A 25,295-nucleotide genomic window follows, 5' to 3' on the forward strand; every position below is an offset into this window, starting at 1 on the left:
CATCATCCACAGACCTGTTTGCTCTGTAGGCAAACTGAAGAGAGTCCAGTGAGGGTTCAGTGATATCCTTCAGGTGGGCCAGCATCAGTTTTTCAAAGGACTTCATGACCACAGATGTTAGTGCCACTGGTCTGTAGTCATTTAGTCCTGTAAGTTTGGGTTTCTTTGGGATGGGGATGATGGTGGAGCGTTTGAGGCAGGAGGGCACTTGACACAGCTCCAGTGATCTGTTGAAGATCAGGGTGAAGATGGGGGCCAGTTGGTCAGCACAGGATTTTAAACAGGCTGGTGTTATAAAATCTGGGCCTGGTGCTTTTTTCCTCTTCTGTTTCCGGAAGACCTGGCGCACCTCGTCTTCGTTAAACTGTAGGGCAGGTATGAGGGAGGCGGGGGGTGGTGGAGGTGTTAATGGTGGCGTGAAGAGCAGTTCAGAGTGGGTGTGGGGTTTTTTTTTCAAACCGGCAGTAAAACTCATTCAGGTCGTTTGCAAATCGTTCATTGTCTGCAGTACTGGGGGATGGTGTCTTGTAGTTTGTGATGTTTTTCAGACTTTTCCCCACAGATGCTGAGTCGCTGGAAGAGAACTGACTCCTTAGTTTCTCAGAATAGTTCCTTTTTGCGACTCTGATCTCCTTTTCCAGTGTGTATTTGGCCTGCTTATACAAGGCCCTATCCCCATTCCTGTAAGCAACCTCCTTGGCCTGGCGTAGCTGTCTGAGTTTTACAGTGAACCATGGTTTGTCATTGTTGTATGTGAGTTGAGTCCTGGTAGGAATGCACATGTCTTCACAGAAACTGATATAAGATGTTACAGTCTCTGTGAGCTCATCCAGATCGTTTGCAGCAGCTTCAAAAACACTCCAGTCAGTGAGGTCGAAACAGGCTTGTAGATCCCGCTCTGTTTCGTTAGTCCATCTTTTCACAGATCTTAATACAGGTTTGGCTGTTTTCAGTTTCTGCCTGTAGGTTGGAATGAGATGAATCAAACAATGGTCAGAGTGTCCCAAAGCTGCTCGTTGGACGGAGCGGTATGCATCCTTTATTGTGGTATAGCAGTGATCCAGAATATTGCTGTCTCTTGTGGGACATGTAACATGCTGTCTATATTTTGGCAGTTTACGGGACAGTTTTGCTTTGTTAAAATCCCCGAGAATGATTAAAGCAGAGTCCGGGTGTTGTTGCTCTAACACCGTTATCTGATCAGCTAGTTTCTGTATCGCCAGACTCGCGTGCGCGAGCGGAGTAATGTAAACACTGACGAGGATAAACGAGCAGAACTCGCGCAGGGAGTAAAAAGGCTTACAGTTAATAAACAGTGCTTCGAGATCTGGACAGCACATCTTCTTTAAAACTGTTACATCTGTACACCACCTTTCATTGATGTAAAAGCACGTCCCGCCACCGCGCGATTTCCGCGTTGATTCTTCGTCACGATCCGCTCTGAACAGCTGATAGCCCGGTAGGTGAAGCGCGTTGTCCGGTATGGTGTCGTTCAGCCAGGTTTCCGTGAAACACAGAGCAGCTGAATGCAGAAAATCCCTGTTTGTCTGAGAGAGCAGAATGAGTTCGTCTATTTTGTTGGGTAGAGAGCGGAGATTTGCTAGATGGATGCTAGGCAACGCGGTCCGAAATCCGCGCTGTCTGAGTTTCACCAGCGCGCCTGCACGCTTTCCTCGTCTGCGCGCTTGGAAGCGTTTGAGTAGCACCGTGGCTCCGCCGACTACAATGTCCAACAGAACATCAGATAAATCCAGGTATGGAAAAATATTCGGTGGTGTATGTGCCCGAATGTCCAACAATTCGTCTCTGGTGAAACTAATTGTAGGAAAATGACTCGAGACAGGACAAACTAACAAAAACACAAACACTACTGCAGAGTACGACACGGAGGCTGCCATCGTCATCGGCGCCATCTTGGTATCTTTACCAAGGGCCATTAGGGCTACAATGTAACCTGCTCACGTAATGTTTACGCTCGTAATATTTATATTATTTGCCTATAAATAACCTCATGTAGAACTCTGAATCTGCGTCTTGTTTCAGAGTCTGCTAATGTCCACCGGAGGTCACAATTCAGTCACGAACGCATGCTTTGAGAACCTTTCTGAATAAATGAATGAAATACGATGTTTTCCATCAAGGAAACCCGGGGCGCTGAAATATAATTGGCTAAACTTGTATTGGGCAGGTTAAAGAAACCAAACCAACGGCAGCGTTCCGGAACGGAAAACACATTTTCAGATAAATAAGACTGTGTACTTGGCATGTTTCTTAAATATCTGCAAGCATATTATGTATTTTTATACTTTAGATGAGTCAAAAACTAACAAACAGCACTTTTAAGCCTCCTGTTGACTTACAGAATGGGTCAAATATGACCCCTGTACCATTTTAACAGCAGAAAAATCCTAAAATTTGACTTTTTCTAAAATGATCCCAGCGTTATTTTTATTTTCATGAAAGCTCTACACATTTAGGTTACAATGGTTATCCTTCGGGCCAATTTTGACCCACCAGTTATAAAACCATTTTTATACCACAAAAACTACTGACATGCACACAAGTACACACACAATAAGAATCTGCTGCTTTAACTCCTATGAATACTGTCTTGCTAAAACATTTTTACACTTTTGCGGGTATTTTTTTAAACGACAAAATATACATTTTACTTCAGTCAAAAAGTGAGTGTTGCCCTTTGATGAAATTCTGCACCCTGATGATGGAAAATTCAAACATTCACATGTAATAAACTCCCTTGACGTTATAAATGATGAGGCTGTTTCTTTATGCAATATAGATTTAAGGATTGAAATTAGATTTCACTGCTTTATTTTAGAGGTTTGGTAAAGGCTCCCACAAAACACAATGGTGTTCAAATAATGTCTTTTAGACGGTCCATTTGGACATTTAGACGTTGAAATGATGTCCCCTAAGGGTGCAGAATGAAAGTTTTTATGACGTCCTTTTTGGACTTGGACACAACCTTAGATGAAATCAACTAAATCATTAAATCTCTCAAAATCTCAGCAGAGGATCATTTGTTAGGAATTACATTTGTGTTTAGAGGGTAGGTTCTTTTTGTGCCAAAGGACAAATGATGTATACAGAATTCTGAAAGGACAACAGGAGGGTTAACTGGCATCATAACTGTTTGGTTGACCCTTTGTCCAAAGTCCAATTTTGGTGAGAGATGTGTCTGGAACAGAGCGACACGGTGGCACAGTGGTTAGCACTGTCGCCGCACAGAAATAAGGTTGCTGGTTCGACCCTTGGCTGGGTCAGTTGGCATTTCTGTGTGGAGTTTTCATGTTCTCCTTATGTTCGCATGGGTTTCCTCAGAGTACTCTGGTTTTCCCCACAGTACAGACATGTAGTATAGGTGAATTGAATAAACTAAATTGGCCGTAGTGTGCGAGTATGTGTGTGAATGAGTGCGTATGGATGTTTCCCAATACTGGGTTGCAACCCTGATGAATAAAGGGACTAAGCCGAAGGAAAATTGAATGAATGAATGTGTCTGGAACACAATTTAACCAAAAAGAATGAGTGTTTTTGTCTAGAGTGGAAGTTAAAGATGATATCTATACAGATTTGAGATCGAGTCACTTCAGCGATTCATCACAACATCCTCCACACGTCCCTCTCTTTTTTTCTCCCAATATCCTAGGCAACCTGGGCTTAATTAACCTCAATTTTGAATCAGGACCAAAAAAAAAACAACCTTCCAACACAATGCTCTTGCTGGTTCATGTGCATATGTGTGTGTGTGTGTGTGTGTGTTAATTTGTTAAGCAAACCTGCTGACATATGAGAAGTGAAGGCGTGTTTGTCTTAAATCATTTCGCTGGGGCCTCAGTCTACTGATGTCACAGGCGTGTTTGTCAACTACTTATTGAAATGCATGTGTTCGCATGTCTCTAGGAACCCATCTGTCTTCTCTCTTTCTCTCTCTCTGCACTGTGTATGCGCGGCACGGGTGTGTGTGTGTGTGCAGATGGTAGCTGGTAACCTTTCCCCGATGCAGAGAGCCACAGTCAGATTTACAGCCCTTCTCAGTCATAAAACCCAATCAGCATCTCTGGAGACTGCTTACAGTTCATAGACTCACAGCCACCCTGCAGCATAATACCACACACACACATAGACACACGCAGCCATAACTCATGGAGCCTGAAGAATAGTGTGCTTATTACACAAAGGCTTTTGGTCTTTTGCCAGTCAGTTTGCTATTTGTTACTGTCCATGAAAGCCTGAGATGTGCCAAAGCTGAGGCCAAAATGAAAAATCCTGTGTGTAATTAAAACAACAATTGAAAAATAAAAAAGTGAATTCTTTAATAAAAACTGAACATAATTATATCAGAGAAGTAATCTCTCATGAATAAGAAAGATTTTTGACAAGATTTAATATTCAAATGATCAATTATTTTAAAATGTATTCATAAAAATGGGCTATTTGTATTATTTTGTAATACATGTGAACATTTTGAGACATTTACATTTCTATTTTTTTAATTAATTTATTCATTTTTCTTCGGCTTAGTCCCTTTATTCATCAGGGGTCACCACAGTGAAATGAACCGCCAACTTCACTGCCAAATCCAGCATATGTTTTACACAGCAGATGCCCTTCCAGCTGCAACTCAGTACTGGGAATCATCCATACACTCTCATTCAATTTAGTTTATTCAATTAACCCATGCCAACACGGGGAGAACATGCAAACTCCACATAGAAGTGACAACTGACCCAGCCTGGGCTCGAACAAGCGAACTTGTTACTGTGAAGCGACAATGCTAACCAGGGGCGTCACTAGACCCCATTTACTGGGGCACGTGCCCCAGTAATTCATCAGCTTTTTAAAAGCCCGGACCCGTTTACAGCCCGACATTATTTAAATGTGCACATGCACACAGCTCTTTTGCCTTTTTTCAACAATGAGTTGCTTATACATGTTTTAACATAATTTATTCATAACAAACGTATAGGCCACTTGGAATTTGGAACAAAGACATAAAATAAGTCCTCTGTAACCTCGTAACATCTCAGCACTCTAAATAGGCCTAGGTATATACACTTAGCCTTTAAATTGGCCAACACACCAATAAAAATAAGTCTTTCCTAACAAATTAAATTTAAATTAATTCTAAATATGACGGGTATTCAGCAGTAACGAAATTAACATAAAGGCTCTGCGGGATTTGTTTCGCCACTTCTCTTCACTATCTGGCCTTAAGGCGACGGTAAAGCTGAATAATAAAAGAATAATGCCAACATTAGCCTATATACTCTGTCTACGTTATGCATTTTTGATTTAATGAATATTTAGTTATAATTTAAAAATCCTTTAGCGACTCACAAAGATTAGGCTTTGAGGAACATTATTGAATCCACTGTAGATGGCTTTAGTGCATTCCTGGCTCACTGATGTTGCGTCCAGCAGCACTAAACAGCTTTTCACTTCTGTTGCTGCTGGCTGGGATGCATAGTTTTAGGTAGGATTGTTTGTTCATCTTCCACCAGCCAAGAACATCCATTTAAGTTTCCGTGACAGCGGTTTTAATGTAGTGAGTGACCTCGTCATTTTCCCTGTCAGCTTGCTGTACATTTCCCACTCCACAAAATTAGCTCTTTTTGACTTCTCCGACATCATTTGATTCCCTAAATTTAATGTTGTAACAAATGATTTGATCACTTTCTCGTGCTATTTTGATGCATCACATGACTCTTCATTTACCGCACAAGCCAGAGCGCAAGCCCGAGCCTTCCCGACCCTGTCTAAAATGATCGAAATTAGGCCCGAACCCACCCGAACCCGTCGGGTCCCGTCGAGTTCCTTCGGGTTCAGGCAAAGAATTTCAGCTCTACTCCACGGACCTAGTATATCCACAGTGCTCTGAAAACCCTGGAGATATACAGTACAGCAATGTTTGAAACACTGTCATCTTCCTGAGGCTGCCATTTAAAACCAGCCAATTACTTAATGCACATTTAAGAGTACACACTTTAAGAGTACTCATCAAACCTTAATAATAGGCTCTTCTCTCAAAAGCCAGAATTCTTTGTTTCAGAAGCAGCTTTTGAAGTCTTGCATGCTAAACTAGTCCTTACCTTACATACATAAGACTCATAGTTAGCCGGACGTCTCATTTTTTGTCTGCAATATATAACTAATAATCAGTTATTCAGTTGATTGTTTTTCTCTCCCTCAGGTGTCTGTTTGGACTGTCAGGACAACACTCAGGGTCACAACTGTGAAGAGTGTCTGCCCAGTTTTTATCGGCGTGGCGGCGAAGGGTCAGCGGACGTCTGTCTGCCGTGTCCGTGCTCCTCTGAGACCTCCAGCGGCATCTGCCATCTTGGTGAGTTTGATGCTCTCTGACACGCTGACAGAGTTCAGGGTTCAGATTCTGGCTTCAGTACAGCACGTCCTGAAAGTCTCTGCAAATTATGTATTTATTATTATTATTATTATTATTATTATTATTATTATTACAAATTATGTAAAATTCAAGGAATGGAAAGTGGTTTTGTTGGAAGATGTGAGAACAAACATTTACTGTATTTTCTTTGAACAATATGCATGGATGGATCATGGACAAGAGGACTGGAATATTTTGATTAAATCTAGGAATATTTTTTGTTGATTTGTATGCTGCATATTTCTATTCAATAAGGCTATTTTTGATATTTTTGGTACCCTTCAGTTTTGTCCAGGCCAGTTTCATTAGTTTGTTAGCTTCTGTTGAACCAACATTTGAAAGCAATATCTGATTTTCAGTAGCTTATTTTCAGTCATTTGTTTATTAATAATTAATTTTTTTCTCTACAAGTTGTTTCAGTGATAACTATAGTTTTTCTTTCTTCAATGGAAGGGTACATTTTTTATACAAACAACATATTTAGTATGAGTGTCGAGTGTGCCGTAGTGTATGAGTGTGAATGAGTGTGTATGGATGTTTCCCAGTGATGGGTTGCGGCTGGAAGGGCATCCGCTGCGTAAAAATATGCTGGATAAGTTGGCGGTTCATTCCGCTGTGGCAACCCCTGATTAATAAAGGGACTAAGCCGAAAAGAAAATGAATGAATGAATGAATGAATGAATGAATATATGGTACAACAATATTATTGTTAAATATTACTATTTAAATGGCCATTTTCTATTGAAATATGGTTTTAATATGAATAAATTAATTAAATTTCAGCAAAATGACTTTTGTCTTTAGTGCCACACAAACCTTAAGAAATCATTGTAATTAGCTGGTTTGGTGCACAACTATTAACAATTATTATTGGTGTTCAATCATTAATAATGGTCATTCATATTTTTAGTGCAGTTATATTTTGTGTAATGTTATGAGTTATATTTTGAGGAAACCATGATACATTTATTTCAGGATCTTTTCATGAATAGAATAAAAACCATTTATTCAACGTAGAAGTATTAGAAGAAAAAATACATGTTAGGACTATATGGAACAGTACATCAAATCAACTTAATTACAGCAAATAGAGTATGAATATCATGAAATGCTAAATTCCACTTCATACTTTATATCTGCTACTCCTGTAAGTGCTTTCAGGTCTTTTAACGGTCAGACTTTATTTTGATGGTCCGTTTGTTGAATTTAATGTAAGTTACATTGCATGTACATGCCAACTAAATCTCATTAGTTTATAAGTAGGCTGTAGGTTAGGGTTAGTGTAAGTTGACATGTACTTGCAAAGTTTTTTTTATAGTCAGTAAAATGTCTGTTGAAGGAGCAGTATCAGCAGATATTAAGCAGACAGTCTACTAATACTCAAATGGACCATTAAATAAAGTGTTACCCTTTTACTGTTCTCTTTCAGGTGAAAGTCAACTAATTGTTGCAAAATGTAACTTGTCTGGTACACACTGTACTGTCTTTGCTCTTAATTTTCACTTGCAGACAGTTTAGTGGAACTTGTCATCAAATGCCTTAACATGGAGGCAAATCTCTCAAATCTCTTAGAGAAGACCTAACATGTCACTGATTACTGTAAAATATTAATATTATTAAATCTGGACCTGTCTGTGGCTAAATACGGCAGTGTGAGATGTGTTTAGAGAGAGCAAGATACAGGGCAAGTTTAAAGAAAGAGTTATAAACCCACAACCAATGAGAGCGCAACAGAGTGCAAAGAAAATTCAGGGGGAGGAATCAAAGACTTACAACCAACCAGAGAGCATGACATGGGGCCAAGGGGTCAAGAAAGAAAGAAAGAGGTGAGAGAGTCAGATTAAGTGTAACAGTAACAGTTACTTTGGCTGCATGGTGTTTCATATGACAATTGCATAATAGCCTCTGGTCTACTTCTCCCTTCCCAAATATGTGCCCAGGGATACATTTTTGAAAACCAAAAAAAAATATGTACCCTGGACTACATTTTCTGGCAGTTTTTGATTTCACAAATCCACTAGAGGATGCCGTGTGCGTGTTTGACAATTACTAGGGCACGTTTTCTTTTCTTGTAAATTCACCAGAAGCCTCTGTGTACATTTCTGGCTATCTCAACATCCTTCTGGTTCACGTCTATGAGAGAGGCCAGTTGGTTTGTCGTTGTGTATTAGGGCGTGCTCACACTATGTACTGTGCCTTGAACTCTCACTACATTCGGGCCTAAGCATGCTTACGTTATCGATGATGTGCTGTTCAGTAAGCGCTCTCGCTCAGCACAGTGGAGATTTCTTTATATCGTTTTAATCGTTTGGCATGCAGTGACACGCAGTAAAATATTTTGCCGAACAGATCAGCCACTTTTGATGCTCACAAACAATCAAAAAGTCCTCTTGCTGCAGGAATTAGGAGGTTTGCAGTGAGAGGTTTGCGTCTTTAATAAACTATGGCAGTTTGCGTTCATTGAACTGTATGAATGATTAATAAACACATGTGAAACAGTCCCTTAAAAGTCGTGTCTCCTCTTCAGTCTCGGGCTTCGGCACGCTTTGCACTCACACGACAAGCATACTGCGCCAAAGCCCAAGTGAACCGCGCTTTGGCACACCTCTTCCAACTGGGCCAGGGCCGGCCAACTGAACTGTGCCTGAGCCTGATTCAGAGCCCTCACACTTCTCAAACCGGCCTGGGCACGGTTCGGATAGCATAGTGTGAGTATGCTCTAAGAAAAGCCATTGTGGCTATGTGCTTCTAGCACGGTATCACATTGCTCTTCTTGGGGGGTGTGATTAGTTTTACCTTGTTTTTGATACCTGTAACATTCCTACAAAAATCTAGGGGTTAAAAATAAATAAGAACGTTAACATTTAAGAAAGAGGAGAGAGTATTTTAAGTTAACTGTCTCCAGACCCAGAATTATCAGATAACAACACATTCTTGATAAAATTTTTTATCACCGTCAGGCAATCATTCATTCATTCATTTTCGGCCTAGTCCCTTTATAAATCTGGGGTCGCCACAGCAGAATGAACCGCTAACATATCCAGCATATGTTTTACACAACGGATGCCCTTCCAGCTGCAACCCATCACTGGGACACATCCATACACACTCATTCACACACATACACTACATTCAATTTTAGCATACCCAATTCTCCTATACCATATGTCTTTGGACTGTGGGGAAAACCTGAGCACCCGGAGGAAACCCAAGCGAACACGGGGAGAACATGTAAACTCCACACAGAAATGCCAACTGACCCAGCAGAGGACCGTGCTTTGATCGTGCTACCCACTGCACCACCGCGTCTCCCATCGTCAGCATAATACAAAGTCCAAAAATAACAAACAAAAACAAGAACTAATTTAAATTCAAGCTAACTTTCCTAACAAAATAAAAATTCCTGAAAGAGAGAAAAATACAAATTGCCTTCCTCCCTACCCACCAAAACAGGAGAAAACGGTTTTAATTAATAAAGGACATCCGACACCTTACTCATACCGTACATAAACTAATTCACAATATTAGCAAAGGTAGCGCACAAGTCACAAGCCCCTTTGTCTGGGACTGGAGCAGATCAACTTAGACGTGCCGTCTTCCCTCTCTCTTGGCTTCTTGTCCGCTGCAGCCAGATTATATATAGCGTGGACAATTAGCCGCGCAGATTTGAAACAGGTGGTAGCAATCTGCAAACAAACGAAAAAACAAACAAAGAGGAAACAGAAGAAAAGAAAACACTGCGATATAGAAACTGAGTAAACAAATCACAGGACGTAACAAACCGTCCTTCGCCGGACTCGAGCCATCTGGCACCATTTGTGGTGAACTACTGATCAAACCAGTCATGTTGAAATATCCATCCATATGGAGGTAAGCGGTACCACTCCAGAGCATTCGTTTTCAATACAAACGGCAGCCATTTTGTACCCTGAGGCGCTAGTTCTTGGTTCTCAGAAATGAATCCCTGGGCACATTTTCCAAGTGACACTGTGTTGGCCTTATTAGCATTAGCTGTTACACTTTTTTGGCTAATGGTTGCAGGCTTTTACATTTACATTTCTAAAGCGTGAACACACACTCAGAGAAGTTCAGGGGAGCACTCACAAATGTACAGCCAACAAGAGAGCAAGAAAGAGGGCAAGGAGAAGTTCGATGGAGGAGTCATTGACCTACAGCCAATGAGAGACAAGATATTGAGCAATTAGAATTTCAAGTGAGAAGTTAACCCCCTGGCAGTGTATGGATTAGTTTTATGACAGATTTATGCACTTGTGGAAGCATAAACAAAAGGACCACTGTCTAATACCGTTATTTAGCATGAAAGAGCCAGGATAAAATGTAAAACTAGTCCAAAAATGTGTTCGTCTGACAGAAGAAAGTCATATACACATAATAGCTTGAGGGTGAGTAAATTATGAGGTAAGTAAATTTCATTTTTGGGTTCAACTTTTTCTTTAAAGCCAAAAGGAAATTCAGGGGGTGGAGTCACAGACTTACAACCAACGAGAGAGCAAGATACAAGGCAAAGGAATATAGGGCAATGGTTCATTATGTAAGTGACTTGATTGTTGTTGCAAGTAACCCTTGACTTGTGCCTACATAAGGATAAATGAGTGAGCATCAGTGAGAAGGAGGAAGTTGTTTGTTTCTCAATTAATTTATGAGCAATCTAGGTTTAAATCTTGATCATAGCAGAAACATTTGACGTTACCAAAGAGCCAATCATGGACTTTGTTTCCATCGCAGCTTCCTTTCCATTGGATGCGATTGCACAGCAACAGTGAGCGTGATGTGGATTTGGTTGTCACTTTACATTTATGGTCAGTGGAGCCTCAGGAGGAAAGTCAATGAGCGAGAGAGATAGAGAGACAGAGAGGGGGCACTGAAAGTTCAGAACTCTTATATAAGTGTACTCTGTGTTGTTGATATGTTGATAGGTCAAATATGTAAGGCATAATGTACAGTCAGCGGGTCATTATATTTACACTGATAATGATTCTCACATTGTACATTGTGCTGCTTAATACATAGCAAACAAATACTGTAGATATATGGATGTGAAGTGTTTATTTTGTTATCTTATATAGGCAAGCGAGTGGTAAATGAGGGAGATGAAGCAGAAGAGCAGTGATTACTGTTATCGTGTGTGTGTTTTCAGGCCTGCAGCTGCGCCTCTCATCTTTTATGGATAAAGGCATTGCTAGTTTAAATTCAGATATTGTTGATGGGCTTAATGGTTAAAAATCAGGACCTGTGTTCACAAAACATTTTATTTTGCCACCGAGAGTTCTCCTAAAATAGCAGTAAACATTTCTCTGAAAATCTGTATACAAGGTTGCTGAGACAAACCTTTACTAATAAATAAAGAGATCTCTTAAAGGGCATCTATTTTACACCTTTTTTAAGATGTAAGATAAGTCTTTTGTGTCTACAGAATGTGTCTGTAAAGTTTCAGCTCAAAACACCCATCAGATTATTTATTATATCTTTTAGAATGTTGGAATTTTCTACCAAGTGTGCCTCACGCTACCGTTTGAGTGAAGGTCCCGGCCATTAGATCGCCCCCTGGGGGCTGGCTGCAGTACAAGTCATAAACCTCGCCATGTTAATGAACGAGAATTGAGCCCAAATAACAAAATTTGCAATAAACACTTGCAATAAAATGTCCTGAAAGATGGTTTTCGTCAATGAAGGCACTGGTTATCACGCTGATATAGGTTAAGATGTTCATTTTTGTAAAGAGTATGTTTTTAGCCAGTAATTTAATGCTATAAAAACTTGACAGTTGCGATTAACAGAACAGTTGTGATTGACAGCTTCTCTAAGCAGACCGTCTAAACTTCAGGAGGAGATTGTAGCATCAATGTTTGATTTTTGTGTTATTTTACTATGATAAAATGAGTTGTTGAGCAGTAAACTATACTTTATGACTGACAGGATCTTAATTTTCAGAATTTTCTGTTATAAAATATGAATTTATAGAAATATGAACAAATAGAGCTGTAAATGTTATATATTATTTGTATACATCATTTACCGTTGGCCTTTTATTTTAAAACTCCTAATAAACATTAAAATAAATGTAAATTCCTCTATCTCAGATATAATTAAGTCATCGATAGTTCTATAATACGTAAAAAAAAAATAAAGAAGAGCGAAGAAACAGATCCAGGATGTTGCTTTTTTTATTATTATTTTTTATTCACCTTATTTTAACATTTAACTGTGAGGTAGCTTGAACAATCAAGTAATAAATAACATCAATTCTTCACTTTTAGACTCAAAAGTGGACTCAACTTAAAATACCCGACAGGCAATCCTAAGTTTACATCAAGTTTACAATGCCAACATTACAATACCTCCAGACCGCAGACATACTCTCTGAAGCTTTTTGCTTCAAGCTGCTTCCGCGTTCTACTTTACCAGCATTTAACCAATAGCGTCTCTGCAACAAAGGGATGTCATGTCGCACATTTTGCTGTTTCTGCGTGAAGTCAAGAAAGAAGTCTAACTCTGTGCCACCACATAAATATAGATGTGTTAAAAAATAACAGTAATGTAAAGTTATGTGTATTTATATAGCGCATTTATTGTGTATGGCTACACACCCAAAGTGCTTCACAATCATAAGGGGCGTTTGTCTTTCCACACCACCACCAGTGTGCAGCATCCACTTGGATGATGTGACGGCAGCCACAGGACAACGGCGCCAGTGCGCTCACCACACATCAGCTATTGGTGGAGTGAAGAGACAGTGAATAGAGCCAATTCGGTGGATGGGGATGATTGGGAGGCCATGATCGTAAGGGTCGATTGAGGGACTTTGGCCAGGACACTGGGGTTACACCCCTACTTTTTACAAGAAGTGCCATGCATTCTTAATGACCACAGAGAGTCAGGATATCAGTTTAACGTCTCATTGGAAAGACATCAGATTTTTTACCATTTTTTAAAGGGGTGGTCCACTACGGTATCATATATAAAATTTTAGTTGATGAATAATGCCCCAGTATAGTGAAGAGGACACTATAATGTCAGTGAGTGCTGTCTTTAGGATGAGACGTTAACCAGAGACCCTGACTCTCTGTGGTCCCCAAACTTTGTTTGCATTAGGCTTTGCTAAGCTAACTCTGTAAAAGCCAAAGCCTCCCTTTGCTTTGAACGTCTTACATTCAGAGATGTTGTTTATGTTTACACAGCTACATTATTCATCAACTAAAATTTTATATATGATAACGTAGTGGACCACCCCTTTAAAAAAATGGTAAAAAATCTGAACGACTGCCCTGGATTAACATCCTGACCTGCCTGACTAATGCAGCAATCACTGTGTGACCTTCAACCTTCTGCTATCATACTTCATATCTGTAAAATCAATGATTTTCACACACAACACACACACTATATCTCTCTCTTTCCCTAACAGACACACACAAACTCGCTGCGTACCAACAAGACAGTGCAAAAAGGGCAGTAGTGCAGATATAAATATAAATTATAATACAGAGAAAACACAGAAATAAAGAAAATAAAATAAAAAATGTAAAAATAGATGAATAAAAATAAAAATAGATGAATAAAAATAGATGAATAAAAATGTAAAAATAGATGAATAAAAATAAAAATAGATGAATAAAAATAAAAATAGATGAATAAAAATGTAAAAATAGATGAATAAAAATAAAAATAGATGAATAAAAATAAAAATAGATGAATAAAAATAAAAATAGATGAATAAAAATGTAAAAATAGATGAATAAAAATAAAAATAGATGAATAAAAATAAAAAATAGATTAATAAAAAACAAACATAGATGAATAAAAATAAAAATAGATGAATAAAAATAAAAATAGATGAATAAAAATGTAAAAATAGATGAATAAAAATAAAAATAGATGAATAAAAATAAAAAATAGATTAATAAAAAACAAACATAGATGAATAAAAATAAAAATAGATGAATAAAAATAGATGAATAAAAATAAAAATAGATTAATAAAAAACAAATATAGATTAATAAAAATAAAAATAGATAAAAAAAATAAAAAATTGATTAATGGTAACATATTAAATAGGATAAAGGTAATGACAGTGATATCAAAAGTTTACCAAAATTCTCTACAGAAATAGCCAAAAACGTCCGCAGATTCCATCCCTAGTCATAGGTTTTTCCTCCTATACCACTTTCAATCAGCTTATAAAGTAACCCTTGGTGCCAAATTGAGTCGAATGCTTCATTAAAGTCAATAAAGCATGCGTAGATTTTACCTTTATTTTATACTGGGGCATTAGGACTCACACAGACCACAGGTCGAGCGCCCCTGCAGGCCTCACTAACACCAGTTTCAACAGCAATAGGTTTCCCACGTGGTCTCCCATCTAGCTACTGACCAGGCTCAGCCCTGCTTAGCCTCAATGAGTAACCAGTTATGGGCTGCAGGGTGATATGGCTGTGGAATAGCGGTGAAGCCTTGTCTGCTGGAATCACTCTCTCTCTCTCTCCCTGTAGCCTATGCATGATGCTGGCACAGGCCCGGCTGGAGACTTGATCACAGGAATGGGAGGAGAGCCGAATTCCTCCGCCTTCTGGCCTCTTCCTTCTGTCACTGGCGGCAGCGTGTGTCCATCTCTCTGATTGCCCTCTCACAGATCTGTGTGTCGCAGTGTGTGGCAGGACGGCCAGAGTGACGAGAGATCTGGATCTGCCTTGGCAACAGCGGCCATTGAGAAAAACAGATCAGCAGTGTCACGATGACTACTCAAACAGCTGTGCAGCTGTGTGTGTGTGAGTGAAAGATAGAGATAGAGAGAGAGAGAGAGAGAGAGAGAGAGAGAGAGAGAGAGAGAGAGAGAGAGAGAGAGAGAGAGAGAGGTACTTTATACCTCAAAAAGACAATAACAAACCCCTTGCACAGCCCAATAAACTATATAACATCAGAAAACCATACAGATGGGCTGAGAACAGTGCAGAAGACTACCAGAATGCAGTAAACAGCCAAAAACCCCAGAACTCCTAGATAACTTCCTGGTTAACGCATATGCCCACACCAAACAAGGAGTTAATATGGCAGTAAAGGACAAACAATATATTCGAAAGTACAGCTAAACAGTCAACATTAAAAGTAAAACCAGACAAAATAATCTACCCAAAAATGACAAAAATTGGTTTGACCAAGAATGTCTATCAAATTAGCAAACACCTCAGAAACCTCTCAAATCAGAAACACAGAGACCCAAATAATGCAGAGATTCGGCTTCTTTACTGTGAAACACTAAAACAATACAAACAAACACTCACAACCAAAAAGGCACAATACACCCAAAAACAACTGGCAACAATAGAGAACTCAAGTAACTCGAATCAATTCTGGGACAACTGGAAAAACTTGATCAAAAATGATCATGAAGAACTACCCATTCAAAATTCAGAAATATGGGAAACCCAATTCCAAACACTATTCAGTAAGTAGAAACAGACACAAACTGGAGACAAAATCAAATAACAAAAAAGCAAAAAACAAACTGGCAACACTAGAACACTACAACGTTATCAAAGATAATCAAAACCCATTAGACTTTCCCATCACTATAATGGAACTTAAAGACAAAATTAAATCTCTTAAACTTAAAAAAAGCATCTGAACCTGACGGAATATTAAAGGAAATGATAAAACTAACCAACCCTTACTTTCAAACAGCCATGATAAAATTATTTAATCTAGTCCTGAGCGTTGGTCACTTCCCTGATCTCTAGAATCAAGGATCGATAACACTCATCTTTAAAAATGGAGATAAATTTGACCGCAATAATTACTGAAGGATTTGTGTGAGCAGCAACCTGGGAAAGTTATTCTGTAGTTGAATCTTCATCACTTCATCACGACACGTAATGTCTTAAGCAGCAGTCAAATTGGATTTCTATCAAAATATCGCACATCTGACCACATTTATACACTGCATTCGCTAATTGAAAAACACACTGTCCAAAATAAATGTAAAAATCTAGCATGCTTTATTGACTTTAATGAAGCATTCGACTCAATTTGGCACCAAGGGTTTCTTTATAAGCTGATTGAAAGTGGTATAGGAGGAATAACCTATGACTAGGGATGGAATCTGCGGACGTTTTTTGCTATTTCTGTAGAGAATTTTGGTAAACTTTTGATATCACTGTCATTACGTTTATCCTGTTTAATATGTTACCATTAATCCATTTTTTTATTTTTATTCATCTATTTTTATTTTTTATTAATCTATTTTTTTAATTCATCTATTTTTATTTTTTTATTAATCTATTTTTTTAATTCATCTATTTTTATTTTTTATTAATCTATTTTTATTTTTATTAATATATATATATTTTTATTCATCTATTTTTATTTTTTATTAATCTATTTTTTTAATTCATCTATTTTTATTTTTTATTAATCTATTTTTATTTTTATTAATATATTTTTTTATTAACCTATTTTTATTTTTATTCATCTATTTTTATTTTTATTCATCTATTTTTATTTTTATTCATCTATTTTTATTAATATATTTTTATTTTTATTCATCTATTTTTTAATTTTTTATTTTATTTTCTTTATCTCTGTGTTTTCTCCGTATTATAATTTATATTTATATCTGCACTACTGCCTTTTTTGCACTGTCTTGTTTGTACGCAGCGAGTTTGTGTGTGTCTGTGAGGGAAAGAGAGAGATATAGTGTGCGTGAAAATCATTGATTTTACAGATATGAAGTATGATAGCAGAAGGTTGAAGGTCACACAGTGATTGCTGCATTAGTCAGGCAGGTCAGGATGTTAATCCAGGGCAGTCGTTCACACATCCTGCTAAGTGTGTGTGTGTGTGTGTGTGTGTGTGTGTGTGTGTGTGTGTGTGCGTGTGTGTGTGTGTGTGTGTGTGTGCATGTTCCTATTATAAAATTTTAGTTGTGTATGTAAGAGATAAACACTCTTTAAAGAATTTAAATATCGGCTCCTATATTTTCTACTGAAAATACATTACAATAGATGGTTTTGGATGTGTTACTATGGTAATACCATGGTATTTGAAGTGTAAATTCATGTAAATCATGTAAATTCAAAAAATAAAAACGTGCCATCCATAGTAAACATAAGTAGCACAGTGTTACCATCTGATGTTATGGCTGTACCATTATACCATTATTGTATTTGTTATATATTACACTAATGTTTATATATATAATGTTTATATATTACAACAATATTTTATTATATATACAGTTAAAATCAGAATTATTAGCCCCCCTGAATTATTAGCCCCCGTTTATTTTTTTCCCCAATAATATAAATATTATTTGACTAGATATTTTTCAAGACACTTCTATACAGCTTAAAGTGACATTTAAAGGCTTCACTAGGTTAATTAGGTTAACTAGGTTAATTAGGTTAGGGTAATTTGGCAAGTTATTGTATAACAATGGTTTGTTCTGTAGACTATCGAAAAAAAAATTACCTTAAAGGGGCTTATAATTTTGATATTGAAATGGTGTTTAAAAAATTAAAAACTGCTTTTATTCTAGCCGAAATAAAACAAATAAGACTTTCTCCAGAAGAAAAAATATTATCAGACATACTGTGAAAATTTCCTTGCTCTGTTAAACATAATTTGAGAAATATTTAAAAAAAGAAGAAAAAAAAAATCAAAGGGGGGGGCCAATAATTCTGACTTCAACTGTGTATATATGTATATATATATATATATATATATATATATATATATATATATATATATATATATATATATATATATATATATATATATATATATATATATATATATATTCAGGGCTTGACATTAACACCCGCCAACCTGCCAAATGCGGGAACATTTCAGCTGTGGCTGGTTTGACAGTCGCTCCCACTAGCCACTTTGACAGGTTGTAAATAATTTTTAAATTGTAGTTTTCCTCAGGGTTTAGCCAGGACAGATTACAGAGCATTGTTTTAGATACATGACAATAATTCTTTTTAAATGTCTTTTTTTTTTTTAAATAAAAGTTTTGTTGAATTAAAAAGTGCATGTATACAGCTATATTTCGGTTGTTTTGCCTCATTATTTAAATTTTGTGGCTAAGAAATAATTAATTATTATAATTATAATAAATTCCTTTTGGTAAATCCTTAATCTTGAGCTATGAAAAGCCATGTGAAATAAAAACGAATTGCAATGCGAGACTTTGTAACCACAACCTATTTGCTCATGCACATTGGGCAAGCTTATACATAAAACACAAAAAGTGAAACGAATAAGGAGGCATGTGGAAATAACACAAAGTCTAAATCAAGTACTTTTAGTATGTCAAAGTCAAATCTTATGCATATACAATATTTTTTCCAACAACAAAATTGTGGCTAGTGAAAATGGGGAATGGCTAATAATGTTGGAAATCTACTAACCACAGTGGCTGGTGATCAAAAAAGTTTATGTCAAGCCCTATATATATATATATATATATATATATATATATATATATATATATATATATATATATATATATATATATATATATATATATATATATATATATATATATAAAGACATGCCATGTGGTACAGGTGAATTGGGTAGGCTAAATTGTCCTTAGTGTATGAGTGTGAGTGAGTGTGTATGGATGTTTCCCAGAGATGGGTTGCTGCTGGAAGGGCATCCGTGGTGTAAAACATGTGCTGGATAAATTGGCGGTTCATTCCGCTGTGTAGCGACCCCGGATTAATAAAGGGTCTAAGCTGAAAAGAAAATGATTGAATGTTTAAACAGCACACTGAAATATATTGTACTTCTGTTGACTTGGTTTTGTGTTGTAAATGTAGTGCTGTGATGCCACCTTGTGGTTAAACCTTGAAAACAGTATTCAAAGAAGCAAAGACAGTAGTTATTACACTTATCCCTGTAAATCCTGACATGACAAAATTCAGAAAATAGAGTGCTGGACAGTAACAGATGAATTGTGCTTAATGTAATTGTGAATTTAATGCTGACCTTTTTACCTGTAGTAGTTTGCAGTGTTTTAATTAGTAATGGTGTATAAATTAATCAATACATTACTACTACTACTATTAATAAATATAATAATAATACTTTTATGTTTTTCTCATATGGCCACTAGTTTTTTTTTTTTTACAATACCTAATTGTAAAAAATTCTGATCATTACTGGAAAGATCTGATTGATTTAGATTTTTAAATCAACAATAATGAAGATGATGGCATGGTGGCTCAGTGGTTAGCACTGTCGCCTCACAGCAAGAAGGTCGCTGAATCGAGTCTTGGTTGGTTCAGTTGGCATTTCTCTGTGGAGTTTGCATGTTCTCCCTGTGTTCATGTGGGTTTCCCCCACAGTCCAAATACATGCTGTTTCGGGGAATTAAATGAACTAAATTGGCCATAGTGTACGAGTGCGTGTGTGAATGATTGTGTATGGGTGTTTTCCAATACTGGGCTGTGGCTGGAAGGGCATCTGCTGCGTAAGACATATGCTGGAATAGTTGGCGGTTCATTCTGCTGTGGCGACCTCCAATTAATAAAGGGACTAAGCCAAAAAGAAAATGAATGAGTTGGCGGTTCATTCCACTGTGGTGACCCCTGGTAAATAAGGGACTAAGTCGAAGGAAAATGAATGAATGAATAACGAAGACGAGATTAAAAATAAGATCCTTTAAATTTAGTTCTTCTAACCAAAAATAGATAATGTGGTAATGTGGTTAACCTTCTTTAGTTTCTGTTTAAATGTATAACAAATACATAACTGTGACATGTTACAGGCTGACATTAAAACTGAAGTTGCTAAAATTATATTTTCAACAAGCGACATTTCAGAGTGAAATGAAATGCACTAATGAGAGAATATGACCAACAAAGGTGCAACTCCCCTTACTGTAAAACACATTTATGTACTTATTTGTTTGTTGTTTTTAATTGTATATTTATTAGTGAAATCAATGTTCTTGGTTGCTGACATGGCATAAAAAATACATTACATTACATGACCAAACAAAGAGTACAAAACTACAACTTGTAGTTTAAATGTAGATCATAATGGTATGCTTATCAAAAGCTTACAAAGCCTTTACTTTCTGTTTTTGTTCATTTACAGATTCCAGTGGACGCCCTGTATGTGCCGAATGTAAGCCTGGATTCTCTGGCCCGACATGTGGCTTGTGCACGGATGGTATGTTTAAGTCGGCAGGGAAGTGCGTCCCCTGTGACTGTAATGGGAACGCTGACCCTCACTCTGCGCCACAAATATGCCACCCAGAGACGGGCCACTGCCACCGCTGCGTCAACCACACAACGGGAGCTCACTGTGAGATCTGTGCTCGTGGATACACCGGGGACGCCCGACGTCACAACTGCACCCTGAGAGGTACGATTAGTGCGGACACATTTTGTGAACGTTGTCATTAACATGCTCTACAATAATGATTACAGATCGCTCAGGTGTAGTTAGAATAGAATAGAACTGTAAATGAGATTTAAGGTTTAAGGTTCCTTTTAAAACTATACCAAAATTTAGCAGGGACACCTCTGTCTGTACAGTATGTGAGTATGGGAAGCTTTTCAGTTTAGGTTGGTAAAATCCTGGAGAAAACCTCAAAACAGCTGAAGAGTGACATTGGTCTGAATTTCAATGCAGATTTCCACTGTAAAATAAATGCAGATTCTCAAAAAACATGGAAATCATGATGATTCCATTAAAGCAGTGTTTCCCAACCCTGTTCCCAGAGGCACACCAACAGATTTGGATGTCTCCTTCATCTGACCCATTAACTTCAGTGTTTGGAGTCTCTGATGAGTTGATTCAGGTGTGTTAGATTAGGAATAGGTTGAAAACGTGTACTGTTGGTGTGCCTTCAGGAACAGGGTTGGGAAACACTGCATTAAACAATGCTATGAGACCAAAACATAATTTCATAACATTTTTTCTGTAACTTGTCAGACTGTTTAAGCATGTTTCAACGATGTCATGATGTAATATCTCATTTGTCATAATATCAGACTGAAGAACACTCAGGACACGCCAAACACTCGAGAGTTTGACAGCATTAATCCAGGACATGTTCAGTAATCCGTGTGTTGAAATGATATCGCATAGAAAACATTTTACAAGCCACACACCAATTGATAGCTTAGTTATTCAGATTTCAGGTGATGTAAATGAGTATGCCTACTTTTGAAAAGGATTTTTTGTTTGTCCATTTCTCAGTGAGAATATGTTTTGGTTCAATTAAACAAAGCTGTTTTATTAAAGGATTATATCCATTAAAATAGAGTTTGGTCAAGCTAGTTATTGCAATAAAAAATGCTAACTACAAAATTAAAACTATTTATTATTTATTTTCATGTAGCTTTTGATTTTTCCTGTTTATTAAAGAATATTTAATATTTTTCCCTAACATATTAATTGGGCTTTACTAATTTTTGGACCATGATCTTAAGATTTATTTATTTTTTGCTGGATTAGTTTTTGGCATTGCTACTGCAGGGTTTCTGTTGTGTCTTAAAAAGTCTTAAAATGTCTTAAATCTCAAAATCCAAATTTCAGTCCTTAAAAAGTCTTAGATTTACTGAAATATTGTGTTGCAGGTCTTAAATCATTTTTAAACAGGCCTTAATTTTCCTTTGTTCATGTATAGCTACCAAATCTGGCTAAAACCCATACAATCACCAACAATCCATCTCAATAAATCGTTAAACTTTTTATTTTATTTCATTTAATATTTAATTTAATTTATTTTTAACTCTATTTTTCATAATGGTTTAATTATTTTACTTACAATAAAATTTGTTTAAAAGTGCTCCATGTATTTACTGCTCAGGATACTGACCTGGACAGAACAATCTGCATACATTTAGTTTATTATAGTTTTAAAACATTTGTTTATTATAATTTGTTTTATTTATTTTTTTGTTTATGTTGGGGAAAAAAGTGTATGGATACAAGTAGAGCTTGTAGAGACAGAGAGTAGAGACAATATTTAAAATATTTTACTAAGAAATTAAATATACAATATTAAAATGTTTTATTATTAAATTATTATTATATGATTTATATATATATATATATATATATATATATATATATATATATATATATATATAAAATGTAATGTAATGTAATTCCTTAGCGTTTAGCTCTTTATGCGTCTAAAATTTCATTCATAATGGTCTTAAAAATGTCTTAAATTTAACTCTGTGACACCTGCAGAAACCCTGTACTGATTAATCCAATGTATATGCACGAATACATTATTGTATATAGAAAATATATACAGTTGAAGTCAGAATAATTAGCCTCCCTTTGAATTTCTTTTCTTTTCTAAATATTTCCCAAATGATGTTTAGCAGAGGAAGGAAATGTTCACAGTATGTCTGATAATATTTTTCCTTCTGGAGAAACTCTTATTTGTTTTATTTCGGCTAGAATAAAAGCAGTTTATTAACCATTTTAATGTCAAAATTATTAGCCGCTTTAAGCTAATTTTTCTTCTGACTGTCTACAGAACAAACCATCCTTATACAATAACTTGCCTAATTACCCTAATTAACCTAGTTAAGCCTTTAAATGTCACTTTAAGCTGTATAGAAGTGTCTTGAAAAATATCTAGTCAAATATTATTTACTGTCATCATGGCAAAGATCAAATAAATCAGTCATTAGAAATGAGTTATTAAAACTATTATGTTTAAAAATGTGTTGAGGAAATCTTCTCTCCGTTAAAAAGAAATTGGGGAAAAAAATAATCAGGGGGGCTCATAATTCAGAGGGATTAATAATTCTGACTTCAACTGTACATACACACTCTCTGGCCACTTTTAGGTACATCTTTGCTCGTTAATGTAGATTTCTAATCAGCCAATCACATGTCTGCAACTCAATGCATTTAGGCATGCAGACATGGTCAAGACGATCTGCTGCTGTTCAAACCGAGCATCAGAATGAGAAGGAAAGGTGATTTAGGCGACTTTGAACGTGGCATGGTTGTTGGTGCCAGACAGGCTGGTCAGAGTATTTCAGAAACTGCTGATCTACTGGGATTTTCACATACAACCATCTCTAGGGTTTACAGAGAATGGTCGGAAAAAGACAAAATATCCAGTGAGCGGCAGTTCTGTGGGCCCAAATGCCTTGTTGATGCCAGAGGTCAGAGGAGAATGGCCAGACTGGTTAGAAGACCGATAGAAAGGCAACAGTAACTCAAATGACCAGTCGTTACAACCCGAGGTATGCAGAAGAGCATCTCTGAACGCACAAAACGTCGAACATTGAGGCAGATGGGCTACAGCAGCAGAAGAACACACTGGGTGCCACTCCTGTCTGCTAACAACAGGAAATGGTTGGGTCACGATTTGGTGTCAACAACATGAAAGCATGGGTCCATGTTGAATCTACGCCAACAAGAATTAAGGCAGTTCTGAAGGCAAAAGGGGGTCCAACCTGGTACTAGTAAGGTGTACCTAATAAAGTGGTCGTTATATTCTTCTCAAAACCGCTGCAAACGTTTACAAATCTAGCAATTCACTCTTTCTCAAAATACCTCAAAATGGAATCTTGCTAAATATTTCCAAGCAGACTGAAACATTTAATTGCATTTCTGTCAAAAATGTAAGGTTTTTATCATTTCCTCTGAATGGATTGTGACTGTCTGTAATCTGAAGCAGTCATGCGTCACTGCATTTTTAATCAGTAACTCATAATGGTGTAATCCCCTGCGTCAGTGCTTTGCCTGGATCTGACTGCATGAATCACGCTTAATCAGTGCAAGCTTTATGGAGTCTGGGTAAATTTTAATGATTTTATTGCTTGCCATTAGAATCTCTGTTAGTAAAAGTTGTTTATAGTTGAAGTAGATTTCCTTGATAACATCTTTTTTTCATGTAGTATGGTGTCTGACATTAGATTAAGTGTAGGGTGAATGATGTGGACACGTTGAAAGCATGTTTAGTTTTGAACAGATATGCCCCATGTGCTGCACATACACATAAATCAAGTGCTAACTTCCGTTTTGCTTGTCAATGCGTGAATGGCGTCTGTCACGTGCCGGTGTCACACTACTGAAAACATGAACATGGAAGTAGTCCATTGTAAATATCATAAAGTGATTAAAACGCATCTGTCTCGACTGCTTCCTTTTAGTGACCCATTTATTTTTTTTATAGACATAGACTTAGAAACATTTAGAAATCACTGATCACTGATCAGTTTTCTCGGGCAAATGATATCAATACCAATATAACTATAGAATTTGATATGAAAATATTTTGAAATGAAAATTGTTACTGTATTATGTGACTGAGCACGTCTAGAGTCATGAAATGATTATTTGTAGTTGTCAGCTTGACGTACAGTATGCTGAAATTCAATAATTCTATGAATCCTTATAATGAACATACACAATATTAATATCTTGGCCACTTCAAAATACTGTGAATTAGTATTTATTGTTTAAACTTAAAGAGAGCTTTTAAAAGGGAGCTATTATGTACCTATTAACAATATGTTAAACCAGTCTTGGATGTCCCTAGTACAAACTCAAATTGTCGGTGGAAAGTGGAAACTTGATGCATCTTAGGACAACAGACATGACGTTTATTATCAAGCATTACCTGTCACCAGTGATAATGCAGATCAGCATGTTTATCGTGTCACACATCAGCTGCTGAAATATATCTGTGGTTGTTGTGTGTATGGGAGAGTGTTAGACACACACTCAGTCATTTATTCACAGAGTATATGCAATCACAACTTTAGCTTTTTGTTTCTTGTACATATTGATGTACATATTGATGAAATAATAGGCATAATAATTATTATTCTGTCCCAATCAATTGCATTGTCCCAAT

General features: G+C 36.8%; 1 protein-coding gene across 1 annotated transcript in view; it reads left to right on the forward strand.

Annotated features, from left to right (window-relative positions):
• The window catches only part of si:ch211-158d24.2 (multiple epidermal growth factor-like domains protein 9), an 81,243-nt gene that overhangs the window by 46,785 nt on the left and 9,163 nt on the right, over window positions 1-25,295 (forward strand). Inside the window, exons 4-5 of the mRNA XM_056463393.1 lie at window positions 6,215-6,364; window positions 20,549-20,818. Of these exons, the coding sequence (XP_056319368.1) occupies window positions 6,215-6,364; window positions 20,549-20,818 (420 nt within the window). The remainder of the gene's footprint in view (window positions 1-6,214; window positions 6,365-20,548; window positions 20,819-25,295) is intronic.

This window comes from Danio aesculapii, chromosome 8, assembly GCF_903798145.1.
Source record: "Danio aesculapii chromosome 8, fDanAes4.1, whole genome shotgun sequence".
NCBI classification, from domain to species: Eukaryota; Metazoa; Chordata; class Actinopteri; order Cypriniformes; family Danionidae; genus Danio; species Danio aesculapii.